Source organism: Strix uralensis, chromosome 4 (genome assembly GCF_047716275.1).
Source record: "Strix uralensis isolate ZFMK-TIS-50842 chromosome 4, bStrUra1, whole genome shotgun sequence".
Lineage (NCBI taxonomy): Eukaryota > Metazoa > Chordata > Aves > Strigiformes > Strigidae > Strix > Strix uralensis.
In genome coordinates, this window is record NC_133975.1 from 58,947,894 (window position 1) to 58,967,033 (window position 19,140).

The 19,140-nt window shown below is 38.0% G+C and overlaps 1 protein-coding gene across 1 annotated transcript in view; it reads right to left on the minus strand.

Moving 5' to 3' along the window:
- COL25A1 (collagen type XXV alpha 1 chain) overlaps window positions 1-19,140 on the minus strand; it is a 322,715-nt gene that overhangs the window by 9,602 nt on the left and 293,973 nt on the right. Inside the window, exons 29-35 of the mRNA XM_074866905.1 lie at window positions 18,143-18,193; window positions 17,756-17,782; window positions 15,573-15,653; window positions 13,665-13,700; window positions 12,722-12,775; window positions 7,628-7,681; window positions 5,548-5,601 (exon numbers count right to left, since the gene is read on the minus strand). Of these exons, the coding sequence (XP_074723006.1) occupies window positions 5,548-5,601; window positions 7,628-7,681; window positions 12,722-12,775; window positions 13,665-13,700; window positions 15,573-15,653; window positions 17,756-17,782; window positions 18,143-18,193 (357 nt within the window). The remainder of the gene's footprint in view (window positions 1-5,547; window positions 5,602-7,627; window positions 7,682-12,721; window positions 12,776-13,664; window positions 13,701-15,572; window positions 15,654-17,755; window positions 17,783-18,142; window positions 18,194-19,140) is intronic.

The window sequence follows — 19,140 nt, forward strand, 5'->3', positions numbered from 1 at the left end:
AAGAACTGGAATCAGTCGGTATTAGTTTGTGTTGGTATTTCATATCAGTATTATGAATATTTTGAATCCTAAAACAGGGCTTGAAATCATCAATTTCTTGAGACAGAGGCAAATCTGCAAATCCCTCCAATCCACAGTCCAAAATAAGAGATCTCCTATTTGTTCTAAGTGATAGTACTGACGTGCACAAACAGACTAGGCTGAATTTGTCAGCTTCCCTAGAAGATTTGTCACTAGTGCAAAAGCAGAGTACATCAGAATAGTCCCTCTAAAAAAGACCTGTGGCATGGATGCTTCCCAGGGATGGCTGGTCTCTGGCTAAATTCTATCAACCACCACGGTGTCACGTCAAGGGTGAAACTGGCCTGGAGCTTCCTTTGCTGAACTGACCGTTTGCAGTGTGGTAAGAGTTTGGGACAAATCTTGTTCTCAGTGGCGTCCACAGAAACCCACAGACATCACTGAAGGTGCACTCCTGTCACTCCAAATACAACACGACCATTTCAAACCCTGTTACAGAAATCAAAACATTTGAACTGCTTGATGGAGAGGTGCTATGACACTTTCAATGATTTCATAATGTTTTGTATCATAAAGTAATCAGAAGTGATAATTAAATTCTTTATTTAAATATTCCAACATTTAAGTGTTCTCTCTACTGCAGGTAACATTTTGTCTATTCTGCTGAAATTCAGTCCTTTGATTTCACACTGAGTTTTCTTTTTAAATGTAAAACTTCCAATGCTTTAATTACTTATGGAAATGAGATGACTCCCCTCAACAAAGTTACCTGCAAAGATGACCTCACCTTCAAGCAGTATAAGATGTTTAGAGAGTTCATTTTATAATTGATTTCACACCAGTTGATCACAATGGTAAATGAGTTTCAGGTTTGCTCTCAATTTCACAAAAATCAAAAAAGGTTCTGTTAAAAAAAAATAAACAAATTGGACTAGGATTGTAAAAAATGGGAAGGAAAGATGAGTAAATCAGGAATATCACAAAGAAATGGGAAAAATAGTCATAGGAAAATTAGTATGACATTGGAGAACCAGCAAGCGAGGTTGTGGCTATTGGGAGGATTTAATTTGTGAGGAAAAGGGTAAAAAAGACAGAGGAATTGTAAGGAATGAAGGTAAAAGGAGAAGGAAGGAATGCCCCTTTGGAAAGACAGACGAATTTTGATGAAGCATAGTAAATAGACATTTAACTAGTTCCACACCAGTACAGGAAGACTTAATCCATTACCAAGAGAGAAAAAACATTTTTACACAATCAAAAATTAATTAGCAATATCATATATAAAAAAGGAAGGAAAGCACATTATTCATTTAATATCAGCATACTTGACACATTTGAATGAAAAAAATATTTTCCATGAACAAATCATATTGCATTCATGACATGATAGGAGCAAAGTTTCTTGTCTATCTTTTCTGTGTGCCAAAAAGTCACAGGATAATATTTAGGAAAACAGCAATCCAAACATTACCCTTCTTCACCAAATTAGAAGATTGTGATGTAAAAAAATCCCAAGTCAAGAACTGTAAATTGCTTAAGTTTTCATCTTAAACCTATAACATGACAGCACAGCACAGAAGCTCAACAGTTTCAGGGTCAAATCTCATGTTATTTGTGCTCAATGTACCACCAATAGATTTGCTGTGAGTGTTACGCAAGCCCAGAGCACGGACATACTTCAAAAATTATTCTGAAAATGGACAGTACCTTTTGGTTTCTGACTGTTTTGTATCTTTAGGACTTTCTTTTACTTGTCTTACAAGTCAGCAGATAACTATTTAAACTTCCAGTTTTGCAGGGCAAACCTATGATCTTATTCAAACCAGTGCAACAGTCATAGGTGTAGAGAATAGCCTGGATTTCCTGAGTACTTTACTACTTTTTCCACGGACTCAGTTCTTGTCTCTCAGTCTTCAGCTCCTTACCCTGAACTATAGAGAAACACAGGAGATATGCAGAATCTACATCTGATGATGATTTAAAAAAATTAATTCCTGCCCTTCCTCAGCACCTAGAGAAATACAAATTTGTGGCACTGCTGTAGCATCGTTATGGTTAGAACAATCTCCAATGCTCACGTGCACAGATTTTCATCCATACAGGGTGTAGGAGAAAAAGGATGATGTCTCTCCAGATGCTGTTGTGATACATCATACTGCTTTGTCAATATTTATAACAAGAGACAAAAGTGCACATTTGGGATGAGGACCCCCTTATCTCCTCCTCCCCACAACAATCTCTACCTTTTGTTAAAAGTTATTCCTTTTTGAAAAGATTTTTTTTTTCCATCCATAGAACTTGAAAATACAAAATCAATTGTACAAACCTTTTTCGTGCTAAGTGCTCCTGGACTATAATTTTATACCAGTAATTACAGCTAGAACACTTAAAAAAATTATTTTTACAGCCAAGTTAAGCAGACATAATGCAAACACTGACTTGCTTTCACTGTAGCAGAACTACTGACAGGCTAAAATAAAAATCATCAGTCTGGGACTCGTCTCAAACTGAAGAAGTAAAGATTTATTCCCTGCCGATCATAGCTTGTCTATGAAAAAACCAAGTGTCACTGGTTCTCAATAGAACGTTAGTAATGATATATATTTTTGCAGTGCAATTTGAATTAAGTTTCTTAACTAGAAACTTGCTAATCTCAACTTGTGTGATGTCAGCCTAACAGCCAATATTATAAGGAATATTTAAATACCAAGAAATCATGAGCTGGACCCTCAACTTGTAAACTGGTTTACCTCTTTTGAAATGGGTGCTGTTACACCAATTTGGTCATAATTAGAAATTGACATAATGGAAAACATCAGAACTGAGAAAATTTGTTATAACGAAAGATTCTATTAATTGCATTATGTGGTGCTTTTTGAGAGTGAGCCTTCCATTTGGAAAAGGAACTATTGATGCAGCTAAGGTGGTTTTGGTGAAACCAGTTTACTTGCGAGATACAACTACTTCCTCTTTTCTGGAAAAAAATGTGTCAAAACTGTGCAACAGAAGTCTCTTTCACGGAGGTCTCAGCTATATCTTCCCTGATTTTTCCCTGAGGAGGACCTTCCTTTGCCTTCTAATTTTTTTTTTAATATTCTGAGAATTTTTAAGGCAGAAATTTCATCTCCATTTTCATTCTAACTTCCTGGAAATCCTCTTAATCTGAAAGCCCACAAGATAACATGGTTTCTGACATATCTGCCAGATTTGCTAAGTACTTTATCCCATGCATTCTCCTCAAGAAACAAGTTTTGCCTTTTCCTGGATTTTTAGGGGGACGGAGGACTAGACTTCCTAGGAGATGTGTCCCGCAGCCCAAGAGAACAAGGCTACGTGGGCAGCCTCAATCACAACTGAGCTCCAAAAAAAGGCCTAACCACGCTTTGTGGACACATACAATTTCCACACACAATTCCTTCGTCCTCTTGCAACTGGAGGTCCTGTGTTTGAGCTATTTAGTCAGACTCTGGGAATAATGAACTAATACCCAAAAATAGCATGCTATACTCTAGTACCTTAAAATATTTTTACATCCCGAGTACAAGAATCTCAGCTGTTTCATTTCCACATTATATCAGAGTATATAAGCCAACTGTTTTACCAGCCTTCCAGCTTTTCTTCCAGAGATCTTCTGGGGCTCTGATGGCTGTATTTTGTCTGCATATCTCTAGCTGTGCCTGGAAACACAGACTCAGAAGGTCTGGTTGGAAGGGACTTCTAATGGTTGCCTAGTCTAACCTCCCACCCTGAGCAGGACAATTCCTGATGCCAGGTCAGGTCAGACCAGACCAGGTCCTGCAGTCCTCCAGGGGCAGTGGTTCAGCCACCTCTCTTAGAAAACTGTCCCAGTGCCGTGCTGCCCTCCTAGTGAACAAGGTTTTCCTAATAGCCCCTCTGAACCTCCCAGGAGCAGCTTGTGGTCCTGTGTTTTCCTGTTTGCCATGACCCAGAAGAGTTTTGCTCCAACATCTGAATCTCGCCTTCAAGTAGTTAGGCCTCCTATTTGTCAGACTAAGCCAGTCCACCTCCTTCAACCTCTTCTATCAGTTGCATGTGCCCCAGGCCTCTGTCAGCTTGATAGCCTTCTTCCTCTCCAATTTCTCAAGTTTTTCTTGAACTGGGAGGCTCAAAATACCATCTGCAGTATTCAAGCAACTTCACTGGGATTTATTAGAGAGGAGCAATAACTTATTTTAATCTTCTGGACACAACCCTTCTAATGTACCCCAGTATAAGAACACACCGTTAAGCTCATTTGATTTGGCACCTACTGTAACTCCCCCTTAGCACAGGTTGGCCATTTTGCCAGTCATCTATGAGAGCTGATAGTTATCAGTTACACCTTTCTACTGATAAACTGCTCTCAAAAAGAAAAGCTGTTCACTTGTGTCAGACAGACCTGTAGTCTATGACAGCAAGAAAGCTCACCATTCATTGTGATTACTCTGCCAGGTCAGACACTGCCTTCATAGTATTCATAGAGCACCTGCTTAAGCAACAGTTGTTCTGCAAAATCAGTACCTTATCAGTGGTCTCTGAGCTCAAAATAAGCAATATAACAAGAGACAGAAGGGAAGGATATATTTCATAGTACCCTTATCAATGTGTTCTTGGGAAGTGTTTTGCTTGACAGTATTAAGAAAAGGTGAAAACAGCCATGGTGACTTTTTAGCCCTGCTTCTTGTTTAAGATACCATGATGGGAAGCGGACCTAGTATAACCCTGTACATGTCAGCTAGGCAAAAATAGTTGTTTGAACTAGAAAAATCACCTGCTGTGTGTATGGGCTTTTATATTAAGTGGCTTGGTGTGAGGGCTAATTCAGCAGTTTTAGTAACTGGGCTCTGTGTCAATGAGAAATAGGGGAGATTTGCTGATGAGGTTTCTCTGCATGCATTTAGTCCTAAATTGCTTTTTACTTAACATACTTCCAAGTCACTGTGTCTGGACAATGAAAATGAAGTTAGGCTGTTTCTGTTAACTTCACCATCTAGTTGGTTTACCAGAGCAGTAGAATGTATGATTTAATTTCAATCCACAAGTATCATGAAGTACTTAATTGTAAATAAGACATTGCCAAAAAAAAAAGTTTAAACGGTTTCTGTCCTTATCCATTTGGTGTGGGACAGGTAGTGTGTACAGGTATGGTAGACTAGGACCAACAGTTATACTGCAAATAGTGCCAAGGAACAGAGCTGGGGTCTTCAGTATAAAATTACTACCACAATGACACATTTCAGTGATGTCTGCATTAAAATTTCAGGCTGACACAGATTTTCAACAAGCATAGGATGAACTGGAGAAAATGAGCCTAAAAATAAGCTGTGCTCTGGGGCATGGTGATATTACTAGTTCTGTGCATAATTTTTCACGTTTTTTCATGATTTTGCTTAGCATGTATCTATGACCTGCCTTTTGGCACACAGTAAAAACAAAGATAAGTTTTAATGGAACAATTCATAGCATAAAGACAGCAGAACTGACTAGGCTGAGGAATCAAACAACAGTTAGTAACACTGTGGTCACCTTTTCTCCCTTTTCTCCTATATCACCCTTTTCTCCTCGAGGACCAGGGAAACCCTATGAAAACAAAATGGACAAAGATAGGTCGACTTTTATTCACATGCAGGTTAAGCTTTCAAATACCCTTGGAAAACATAAAAAAATATGATTTCACTACATGCTTTGTATGTATATGTGAATTATATGTGTACACATGCATGCACACAAGAGCACGTGAGACAAGTCAGTCACGGTGTTTGGTAGAGTCATTTTGCCACCAGTGGAAAAAAATCATATCACTCAAAATGGCAACAGTCCATGCTATGTAGCATATGTACATTCTAGAAAAGGCTCCTCCAAGTTAGGTATTTCAGTGTAGTTCTAGAGGAAAAAGCTTTCAGTAAGTCCTTTCAGCATGCCAGAGAAAGAGCCTATATTTTGAAAGGTATCCCTTACAGGTTATGGAATTGTTCTCTTTAATTAGGATAAATTTACTTAACGAAGTGTTAGTGACTCCTTGTTCTTCTGTGACTGAGTCACAAGTCTGAATATTTTCTTACCAAGTGCAGTTTTTCAGCCTATTGACTTCCAAAGGCCCAACTACTTGTATTACTAAGCACTCTATCTGGTGGGGTCTGTCAATAAGGGCTGTATACCACATAATCTTTGTCCTTGTTATGACAGAGAAAGAGCAAATGCAGCATTTAGCACAGTCTCTGTATGTACTGCATGCACACTAAACGGAAACAAAGGTGTTACACTCAGCAAGCTATTTCTTGAAAGACGCTTACCTACCATTAAGACAGTATTGGTCATACATATTACTTACATCAAGGCCAGGCTCGCCATCCTTGCCCTGCCAAAGAACCATATAAACTACATTAGCGTCCCTAAGCTGTGATACTAACAGCTGCCTTGATGCCCGACTTCTGCACTCCCTCTATACAGTGGTATCCCACGTTGCTAAGGCTGTAGCACACAGCATTGCCGTTAGTGAAGGATGTTTCTGTCAGTGTTTAACATTGCCAGGAACTGATAACTTGACTGTAAAATTTTGCTTGGCTGTAAAATTTTGTTTGTACGCAGATTCCAGGAGCAAGCTAAAAATACAGAAAGCCTATCATTTTTCATTTTTTAGTACACAGGAAGGGGAAACAGAAATTGTTTTTTTTTTTATTCAACTCACAAAAGTGACCTTCATATAAACATGCAGTGCAAGTTAATTTAACACTCCATGGAGCCTGAAAACTGTCTCTAGTCGTTGACTCCTGATTCCAATTAAATGGATCTAATTGAACCACAAGTCTGTATTCCAGCTTAAATTAATCAATCAAACTGATTAGACTGGAGAGGGTATGGAAACACTGCAGGTCCCTTGTAAAGGCTGGTTGTGCCTAGCCAGGCACATTTACATGGTTTCTCTTGCGTCAAGGTACAGAATGGACGTGTGTATATGTACACACCCGACCCAAACATCAGCAAAGTAAAGAGAGTAAGTCAACTGATTTTATTGGGGCTATCTTCATTAGGCCAAAGGAAGTTCTCACTCATATTTTAGAAACAGATAATATCATTTAAATAGTTGATTTAAAGCATACCATCTCCACCTATGAATGATCAATAATGAACTTCTCAGATTGCTTCTGAGCACATGGCACAGAAATGAAAACAAAACTGGTCTCTGAAGTGTCAAACAAAACAAAAATATAATGGCAAAGTAGCCTTGCAGCACGCAAATCCAAGCACCTTATTGACATTAAGAAAATCACAGCTTTCCGCAGTTCACCCTGAACTCCTGGCTCTCTCGCATGATCCCCAGACAGCTGGTGGCCACTGGCTGCAGAAACAGGAGCACTTGCATTCTGGATTTCCTCCATCTTGCTGGTTCATGTCAGGTCTGTTTCATTACTTTTACATGACCACATGTATGGCTAGGAATCTAAGTCTTCAATACAGACCAGTGACCTTGCACTGTCAGGGATTATTATCTATCTTTGCCTTTTCCAAATAACTGCATTGCTAGATGAAAAGCAGTCATAAAGCACACAAAGTTTAATCAAGGAGTGATGAAAAGCACAATGTGTACAACCTATGTGCAACTTACAGGCAAGCCGTATGGTCCTCTGGGTCCAGGGTCACCTACAGTTCCCTTTTCACCCTAAGAAAAGATTACAGAACAAGCAAACAAAACATCGTCTATCTTAGAAATGATCTCTGCCAAGTGCTTTAGGTTAAAGTTTATGCATTTTTAAATCTTCTGAGTGAAAAATATCCAAGGTCATTTATTTTTATTAAATAATTAAAGGGGCAAAAAGAAGTTGTGTATTACTTTCTAGGCAAAATGTCTTTTCAGGCATATGACATTACATTTGTTTTTAAATCCATTAGTAAGAGAAAATATTTGTCAAACTGAAATTGCACTGATTTCAATTTTAAGCTTGTAACAGCTGTAATATTGCACTCAGTAAAAATCCAACGTTGTAATGAAAACTGAGGATACACAGCATCAAGCTGCAGCACAGCAGCTGAGATACGACACAATGACAAGCAAAAATAATGTGTCAATCAAAGCTTGTATTTAAGCAGGCAATGTTATTAACAGTGACATTATGAAGATTATCCCATGCACTGTTGCTAACTGCTCTATTGGATTCTAGAGTAGTGAAGTAAATACCCTGGTTTATTAAATCAAAACTGTGTTAATGTGCAAGACAAACAAGTACAGAGATTACTCCAGAAGTTTGATCTCATTCTGCACTAAAATCCATGGGAAAATTACCAGTTTCCAGAGGGATGCTACCAAAATCATTTTGCAACCTTAATATAGAGAAAACTTTTCCAAATGAAATGAAATTTCAAGGCGACAAATTTCAGGCTGACAGTAGTAATCATCTTTGCTCTCCAATTGGTCTTCATCAAGATAGATACTGAGTTAAAACCTCCTGGGTTGGCCAACATGAGCCCATGTAACCAGGAGCACAGTTCTCTGCGAGCCTGTTAGGGAGGCAGGGCTGGTAAGTAGGTGAGGGCAGCAGTCTTGTTTCAGACTGCTCTTCAGAATAAAACCCAGCAGAAAAGCCATACTCTCTTGAGAGGACTAAACTGCTCTCTTGAGAGGACTAAACAAATCTTTGATGAGATTTTAAAAAAAAGTCCTGACCACCTTCAGTTTTTAAAGCTCCTACTCTGGATTTGTTATGTTGGGTTATTTGGATGCCTTCTTAACCTCCTCTCCTTAACATAACATGGCTTCATGCAAGGCTCCTGGCATACTGAAGTGTTGTGTTTCATCCCAGCAATTGCTGCACTTAAGGTCTTGAGATAATTCTGTGTACAAGATCCTCTAAAAATCTGGGTTATTTACTACTCATTATTAATGCATTAAAAGCACAAGACAGAGATGTAGATATGTGCCTAATTAATAGTGGTGATCATCGGCACAGCCAAGTCCTTCAGCACAGCTCTGAAAATGGGCTGCTAAGTCTCAATTTTATTGACTGGATAATACAAAAAAGCAGGCACCAGAATAAACTGAGTCTGAATCTGTTGTTGAATAATCACAGCAGTAAGGAGTTTGTCAGAGTAACTGACATTTGATCTATTTTAGATACTTCATGTTTTACATAGATGGATACTATCTATACTCACTTTAGTCTGGTGGCGATTAGAAGTGTAATGTCTGATCTTTCTGGATTCTGTTAATCTCCAGCCACTTCTGAGCAGCATTTAGGCTGGAAGCCCTTGCAGGACAATAGGAGGCATTGGGAAGTAACAGCTGATTTTCAAAATAGTAAATCTTGCAGCTTTAAAACTTTCTGCTGAGAAGAAACTGATGTGCTGACATGTATATACAGCTACAAAACTGTTTGATCAATACTTGAAATATGTCAAGACTAGTTAAGTATCTTTTAAAAAAATCTTCAACAGCAAAGATGACTGTACAAAGTCCTCTCAAGATAGGCCTATAACGTTGCTAAACATATGGTAGACATAAAGATACCAAATGTATCAGTCTAGGAAATAGTCTCATCTGTTATGTAAGAATATATTTAGAGAAATATATCTCACAATTTTTTGCCTCCAATATCAAATGAGTATGGAATATCAGATGAGGTCCTAAATGTTTATGGATTATATAAGATTGATGGACTGTCATGGGCATACTGCCCTCAGCCATCGTGATAAAACATTTCCTTCAGGGAAACAGACATTCACAAACTTCAAGAAGGTTTTTCAATATCTTCTTATAAGACAATTCATCAGTGCCCAAAGAACAGAAACCCTAGCCTTTGTTTTTGCCTCCTATATCACTTCCATCTCCTGAGTCATGGCTGAATATGGACTACCATTTGCATGAATAAAGCTGCATAATTGGTGTCTCCATTAAGACTGATATGGAGATTTCGTAACACTGCCATAGTGACGACCATTTTAACCAAATTAAAGAGAATACACTTTCCCTCCCAGTACAACTACATGTGTAGTGATAACAGTGTTGCGCAGGCTACACATCTGAGAGCCAAAACCAAGTTCAATACCAGGTCTTTGCCATCAAGGTAAGAGCTTTAGGAAATTAGCATTTTGTTAACATTGTCTTTCAGCTTCTTCTGGATGGACAAGAAGTTGGATAAACATTATGCCCGTCATTACCCTTCGGGTTTACATGTCCTCTTTCAATGAGTAGTAGTTTAAGATGTTTATCTGTTTATCAATGTTCTCTATTTTCTCTCAAGAGAATATGTAAGTGAGATTAATAGGTACAGAGCCAGATTCAGAGGCCTATTATGATCGACTCCTCCATTTAATGAAGATGGTCTCAGAAAAGCTCTCTAAGCACCTAGCAAAATAGTATTTTCAATAGCTGAAGAATTTATTAAGGACTGTAAGACACCAGCCTAATAAATTACATTAATTCACACTATTAATTACCATTTCTGTTTCTACCAAAAGAAACGCATAAAAACCCAGTATTGGAATGTTCACCTGTATCATACCTTCAGGAAGTGTTAAATCCTGTGTTAGCTTTTAATAATCAATGTACAGTTTAAAGTTTAGAGAGAAAATTACATGGTTAAGCTCACACAGTGAGATAATAGCACATTTGTTCTAAAATTCACATTTTCCTGTTTTCTAGTGACATGCACTATTTTCCTAGTCTACTTTTTCACCATCTAAACAAGCTTTGTATGATGACTGTCTGATGTTTTCTATTTTAATTAAATAGCTAAACTGGAAACAAACCAACCAACCCTAATTTGCACAACAGTCCGTTCTACCTAAGAAGAGTGCAGCCTACGCAGCGCTGAATCCATGATTTCTACAGGAGAAATCTCTAGTCTTCAATTTGATTATACCTGCTTTCCTTAACTTTTAAGAAGACATAAATATATAGTGACCAGCATTTTACATATATTGTCTCAAAGTGAGACTGTCTTTTCAAATTTTAAATAATGTGGATTTAAGAACATGGTTGTATTTCACATTAGGAACCCCTAATGCCCTTCTAGGCCTTTTCACATAAAGGAGTTCAACAGTTGCAAACTGCATTAACGACACACGATTTGTTATTTAGATAATGAGACATGTATCAATGCCAGGCACCTGTTAGACAACTATACTACAAACAACTCCTCCCAAACAGTACTGAATAATTAAATGAACAATTACAGCAATAAGCTTGCTAGCTGATTGCTTGGAAAAAAAACCTTATCATCTTTCTTGCAAACTTCCTCTCATTCATTTAGCTACACAGAAAATGGTGGGTGTGGAGGAATTTCTTGCACACCTTAGTTTCTATAGTTTTGCAAATCTGTCCCTCTGTCCTCATGCAATTATTGAACTGATTTACATCACAGCAGCTCCTGTCCCCTTTGTAACTACTACTTGTCACAGTCATGGTAGGGCTGATTCTGGATGCAGCTGTATGACCTATTATGAGCTTGGGACACTTTCATAAGAAAAAACAATTATAGTTATCTTCCATACATTAGACGAATGGTTTATATTATAGCACATTGGTTTTGGAAGAAATTTCAACCAGTAGTACATATGCACATCCTTCAAGATAAAAGCTCATAATGCAAGACTAAGATGTAAAGTATCTATATCTCATATGCATATTTATATGCATATCTCATTTAAATTATTTCCTGAAGTTCAGAAGATTATGTTCAACTACCTTGTCACAGAGTTGATAGAAAAAGAAGTTATGTCCTAAGTGAGAAAAGACTTGATTCTGATATCCCTAGAAAAAAAAAGAAGCATACCCAAGTCCTTCAGACAGTTAACTAGCCTGAGTGGTAACTACAGTCTACTGTTACTATTTTGGACTATGCTGCATGTCCTGTATTTATTTCTCAACACAGAGCTCTGTAAAAATGAATCATCAAGTCACGCATACCTTTCCAAGATGTACTGCTGTTAAAGCTAACTGGACCTGTGCCATATGGCTGCGTCCTTAATACAGCAAGTCTGAAGTCATTTTAGCACAGCTGTTCTGTTAAAGTGAGGAATTAAAAGAGACAAAATTCTGGGCTGGCAACTCCTTGGAGGTTTTAGTTAGTATAAGGCATCATCTTTTGTTTTGTTGCACAGGTTGATGGCTGTATTGTTAAAGATGACAGGCTTACAGTTAAAGATTAAGGTCCCTATCCTGTTTCCACTGGGGAAAATTTACTGTGAATATTTCAAATTAAATAGGAGGGCTCCTATCTTCTAAGCTTAAAAAAATGAAAAGTTTAAATTGTAGAGAGGTTAGAGAATTTTTTTAAAATGAATTAAGTGCAAAGAGGTGAGAAATAAATTTTTTTTTTGCCATTGCATATGTATATACGTATAAGATCACACTATTTTCTTCTGTCCCAGTTTGTTCTCTCAATCCATTTACACAAAATAATGAAACCAACCAAAATTATGTTCTGTGTAGCACTGTGAACTTGAAAGTCCTGTAAGTTTCTTACTGATTAGTCATTACAAAATACCAGCTCCTCTGAAGTTAATGAGTTACAAAATCAACCCTTAAACAGGCAACCCTTAAACAGTGCGTAACTAGAACATGTATAGAGTTCTGGGCTGATTCTTAAACAGATGAGATATTGTTATGCTTAGTAACATCTAGGCACACTATAAGTAGCCATATGACGTTTTACCATTTCAGCAGTCGCTTTTATAAAGAGAAGCATGTGCAACATATACTTACTCTGTCTCCTTTAGGACCTGCAGGGCCATGGGGGCCAACTGGGCCATCTACACCCTATGAAAGGAAACATAGAGGGTGAGAGAGAGATCTTGTTGTTACAAGTTTTTAGTTTTAATAGCTGTCTTCTGGCCAAGAACTAACATGGAATCAGTCTTCACTGGCTGAAAATTCAGACTTAATTGTGATGGGACCTGGCCAAACAAATCCATTTGGCTTTCAAAACTCCACCTATAAGCTCTCCTGTTATGAGGTAACCCATCTTTCTTCTAGTTGGATTTTACTTTATTCATGGAAGTCATCAGATTTATGAAGATTTTAAATTTATTGAAAGAAATTTTGCCAGGAAAAATGAAAGGGTCAAACAGAGATTATTTTTTTTTTAAATGTAGATCATTTTTTTGATTCAAATGTCCACCTGTAAGGTGGACTCACCTGTTACAGTGATCAATGGGAATCTTACAGAAGCCTTCAAACACATAACTCTACTCCTCTTTCACACTATCCATTTCTTTACCATTATAAAAAGCAAACGATTTAACATTTATATTTAACATGAGAATGCCTGCAGCAGAACCCCAGCACGTCTGCATCCATTTCACTGATTCCATATTAGCATTGAACAAGTATGTTTTCCTGTGTAAACTAAATCCCTGCCTAACCTTACTCTGGAAAATAAGCACCCCAACCAAGGTGGTTGTCCAACCAAAAATCAAAACCAAGCTGCCTTTTTAAGATTCAGAGCTCCTTCTACAGAGAATTATGTTCTCCTTCCCACACACTTTGCCCTAAGACTCTGCTCGAAGCCCCCTCTTAGGTAGCATGGAAAATGCCTGCGGTGTTTGGCCTTCCTTCCTCCGTGCAGTGCGGGAGCGCGGGTGGTGGAGCTGCTGGAAAGCACACGGACTCGGTAACGAAGAGCGACACAGAAAGACAAGGGACTCACCCGGGGTCCTGGCTTTCCGTCTAAGCCAGATGCTCCCTGTGTGGTTAGGTGGAAGCATGGACGATGGGTACAACACGAATGACAAGAACGTGAGATTAGTAAGTGGTGCTGATGAATAAACATAATTCAAACGTACAGTACAAGTTGTGACAGGGTTCTGAAATGGGTATCACATTACTACAGCATGTTAGTTAAAAAGTCACATAAAACATCAAGAGCCTGATTCTGTTCTCACATTAGTGTAACACCACTGACCTACCCCTGCCTTCATGCCACAGTATATTAGACCAGAATAATGTGAAGCTATAGGAGTGCTACAAACACCAGATGTTAGGGTGTTTCTGAGCCTTAAGACGCAAATATTTACTTTGTAATATACTTGCATGCATTCTAATTTATAACTAACGACAATACCGAATACTATACTACACAAAGAAAAAAATGTATGTTAACTGTGATAGGAAGTATTTAAGTGCAAGAATACTGCATTATGCAGTCAACAAAATCTGGATCCTGACTACAATGGCCTCATTCATTTCCAAGAGCCCGGGAGACAATCACATTTCCTGTTTTTCCAATATACTCCCAGCTCAGAGCACAGACAAGGGCTGGAAGTGGGTAGCACCCGGCGCTGCGGGCTACTTCCTTCAGCATCCTTGGGGACGGGATGACCTCTGGTGGATTTTGTGCGAATAACAGAACAGCAGCTAAAGAGCTGCTCGACTATCCCACCACTGCTGGCAGCAATGCTGGGGATAGGGACACAGGGAATAATCTGGGCCCCCTCCAAAAAAGGCAAAAAACCTAATTAATGGTGAAAATGAGCCATTTTTAGAAAGTCAAAGAATTGGACTTTGCTCCTTAGAATGACGTTTAGAGAAAGCAGTAAGCAGGAGCAAGACAAGATCTATGTAAATTTGAGAAATTAATGGCATATTTTGCTCTGGGCTAGAAAAAACATTTCTGGCAGAACCAAAACTTTCTTCTTCGTTTTAGCCATTTTCAGAGAGTTGTATCAGACCTCCAAAGCTCCCTCTCTACATAGTTGTAACCGTCAAATTGAAAATGATCTTTTTTCAAAATAAGTTAAAATTCTCAGAGAAGCTGACCTTGTACAGAGGCCCTGCACATAATTCTTGAAAATAATAATCAGAGAGGTTTGTGTTCCTTTGCGTCAACTAAGTCTTTTTCCTCCATTTTACTATTAACAATGTAATCACATGGAGTAATCCTCACATTAAAAAAAAAAAATTAACACTTTTTGTGAGAAAAAATAAAACTAGCTTTTCAGAGTGCTTTCAAACACACAAAATAAGCACAAAAAAATCAAACTAAATTTTAAGAACTGTAATATTTCCACATGAAAATTTATTTTTAAGCTCCTTCATTTCTTTTCAAGACAAAATTTATGCCAAACACTCAGAAGGGAAATTTTCTAAAGAACAAGGCAAAAGTAACAATCCACCATCCTCTAATGAATAATAAAAAAAATAAAATTCCCTAAACCAATTTTTAACTTTCCTCAGTTAGACCTCTCCATTTTAACTGCAGATGTGTAAACAGAGGAAGAAAAACTGAAGAGATGGGGAAAAATGAAGACTCATTTTCTAATGCAAACACCATAAACACTTAAATAACAATATGACTAATGTAATGGGGTGATGGCTTCCTTGTGACACTGAACACTTTCAACTAACACATAACAAAAAAACCCTGACAGCACAGGGTGTTACAGGATGTTACTTTGGATGATAGGAAAGATTTGGGGTAAAACAAAACAAGACTGATGCTCTTCTCTAACTTGGTGTATTCTATATATGCTATTGAGTAAACCAGAGTTGTTCATCAGGAGTAGAAAGAGAAGTTTGTGATTTGCACTGAGATTGAATAGTTGGGTTTTTTACTTACTGGAAGACCAAGGGGCCCTCTGTCACCCTTTTGACCTGGTTCACCCTTCAATCCTTTAAGACCATTTAACCCTGGTTCACCCTAAACGTAAAAGTATAAATGCCAAATTTTTGGTGCTATAAAGTGTGTTTAAGCTGGGATAGAAGAAGCCAGTCTCAGAAATATCTGCAAATTCCAGTTTGAAACAAGGACACAAATTCAACCTTCTTAGCTTACTGGCAATTTATATACTGATATAGTACTGGGCAAAAACATTTGGGAGGGTGCCTGCTGGAGATTTAAAATCTGTGTGAAAAGAACTACAGGAAACTTATGAGCTACAGATTCTTTTGAATCTTTTCGTAATGATTATCACTACAGATAGATGGTTTGAATTAAGCGTGAGTTTCAGGGGTTTTTGGAATTTCCTCAAATCCCATAAATGACCCTATGCAGATAATTCAAACTGAAAGAAAACTTTTAGAAAAATAAGCTTCAAAACTGCAGGTCTCTACAGTGGGATCTCTTGAAAAGTACATTTTGTAAGGAAGCAGTATTTTTTCTTATGGCAAACTGGAATTTGCAGAAAAATCTTACATAAAGATACTTTAAACCTTTAAGCATACATAATTAAACAGTAACAAATTAAAAGAAGCAGTATAGGTTATACAACGCTAAGCTCTTTGGGAACTCCATAGCTTCAATGTTCATAGAGAGAAGTTTAAACAACATAAGAAATGGCACTTGTCTTGTGATTGTTAAATTATGCATAGGCTATTACATTAGACATCACTAAGAGGATAATGGTGGGTTTGGAGTTGCCAATAAATCATTCTTGCATCATGAAAAACTACCTCAGCTTGAGGGCTGCCCAGTCAAAAAGAGTACTGACCACATCTGCCTCTTTTGAGAAACAGAAATACATGAGTATTTCATCCAGGCTGCTCCCCATGGCCTGTTCCTAGGTTTCCCTTTGATGTATTACGTTACCTTATATCATACTACTATTTTTTAAAAAAAAAAATCTCAATAGAATCTAGTCAGCTGCTTTAAGTAACTCCAGACATCATCTGCCTGCTTTGCACCCCTAAATAGCCATTTCTTTATTCTTTTTCTATTTGACTTGATGTGACTTTCAGAGCAGTAGCACTGAAAACGCTGAAGTTTTGGAAACAGACCTGAGAAATCTCACAAAAGCCTGAGTCTCAGGCCAAAAGCCTGAGGTAAGGCAGGACTGATGCTAAGACGGAACAGACTTGACTTCAAAAAATGATTTATGACTCGGGCTTCTTGCACCAAGGTAACACAAACAGTCTCATGAGGAGTCAAACCTGTGATTTTCTGTCTCACACCGTAAAAAACCAAACCAAACCCCAAAAATTAAACAAAAAAACCCCTTCTCTTATTTTTTCAGAAAGGTGCATGTGACTAGGGAGCCATAGTGATTAAAATGATCATACCTGACAACACCACTGGCCCTAATGAATGCTATGCTATAGTGTCACACTGAATTTTAGTTTACTGGTGATTACTGAGTTAAAGCACAAATTAAAATAGTCCAAATCTGCCAAAACCCCCTTCCCTCCTCCTGAGCTGTTTTCACGGGCTTAGAGAGACACTACAGTGTATCTTCATGTACTGTGCTGTGGAAAACGTTCAGATAGTATTGCAGACCTGCCTGATTGGGGATTCCAGGTTGGAAAACAAAAATACACACATGAGTTTGTGATGGGAAACTCGCATAATGCGTGAAGAAACTGGTACAAGGCACCTAAGAAGGTGAAAGGCCATTCATAATGGAAGAAGTAGGAGATGCAAGAGAGCATAAATGAAGAAGAATTTATCTGACTCCATTTCCTGAATGTATAACACGCTTCTATGTTCAAAAGTAATTCCAATTGCAAGTGCAATGTTGAGTAACTTGCCCATAAACAGAAAACTAAATAATTTAATGCCACATTACAAGTATTAATTAAAAAAATGGATTCAGCCAATGCTCAGGATAAATACTACTCAGAAACAATCACAGAAAATTTAAAAAGCTTTTAAGCTATCTGTTAATATTAAAATCTGCTTTAAGGTTTAAGAATATCAGAAACATTTATTAAATGAAGCGTAAGACAAAACATAGCTGCATGCATTAAAGAACAAAGTGTGACACTTCACAGACATCAAGAACATGACTATTTAAGACAGCCATTTACCTTCGGGCCAGGCAGTCCATGAGGTCCCTGAAAATAAAGATACCATTTTTCGTTAGGAAAATACGCCACATATTTTTAAGAGTTTGTTGCTTTGTAGGGGTGCAAGTTGCACCTGTATTTTTGTCCTCACAAATGAAATGCAGCTGCCAATAAGGCAACTGTAAACACCTGATTCAGAGAATGAACCAGACCAGTAGCATGATAACACTAACATAGGCACTGCAATTTGTTTCTCTACTTCCTATGAATTTTAAGACATGCAGAAAAGGTCCTAAATTAGGTCCCTCTCTAATGGTCACATATACTCATAGCACTTGCATTAAGCAGGCTTTAAAATGACAAGAGGGCTTAAACCCTTTCCAGCCCCGCTCCTCCTCCTCCGCTTACCATAGGGCCTGGAGGACCATGTGGCCCTGGTGGTCCAGGTGGTCCTATCATCTACAGATAGAAAACAATGGCATTAAATCATGCAGAGTAAAGAACTCCCTCTCAAATACCAGAAGTCAGACTGACCCTTCTTCTGTTCGCAAGCACTTTCAAACACAGCAATGCAGTGGTGCACATTGACAGCATATCTAGAAAGGGTTTTAGGAATGGGAATTATTTTGATTTGACAGACAGGGTACCTGAAGTGTAGATCTGCCTGTGGATATAGCAGCATTCCTGTCCCCTGATTCTTATTCGTAGGGTCTAAGATACACTTTAAGATGTTATAGGAAAAAAAAGTCTCTCTAAAACAAACAGTACCGATCAGGGATGCTTGAACTTTTAATATTTTATGGTATGTGCTCCCTAGTCATCTTTGTACTACGTTATCTACAGAAACAGAAGAAGATGATGTGTGATTTTATTCCTCCCCCAATAGTGATGAATGGAAAAGATACTAAATTCAAGCTAGGGTTTGGCATATTTTCAAAATTTCCCTTTGTCTCTCCTTTTATTTCATTTAGCCCACTTGTACCAAGAACTCCCTGAAGTCATTAAAATAGGTAATCAGGTTGCTCAGCATTTAGTGCATGCATATTCTGTGCTGGTTTCCTGTGTTCCTAACAAATCCATGGAAGAGAATTTCATGATGATATTTACAGTTTAATGTCACCTCTGTTCCTGGGTTTAATCTCAAAGGGCTGTTATCATAACCTGCAAGGTGGCAGCAGGGATGCTAAATCAGGTCTCCAGACTTATGAGCAACCTCTCTGCTACACTAGCTGTTGGTGATGGCAACAGTGGCAACAAAAGGAGCTTTGAAACCTAAGACACAGATTCCACCATCCGTGAAATCTCCTGAAAACTGAAAGACTTGTTTCAAGTGAGAACAAGGAGAACAAGAGGAATGAGTTAGTGAATTAGTTTGTAACAAATTAATTTTCATTTCAGAGAAAGAG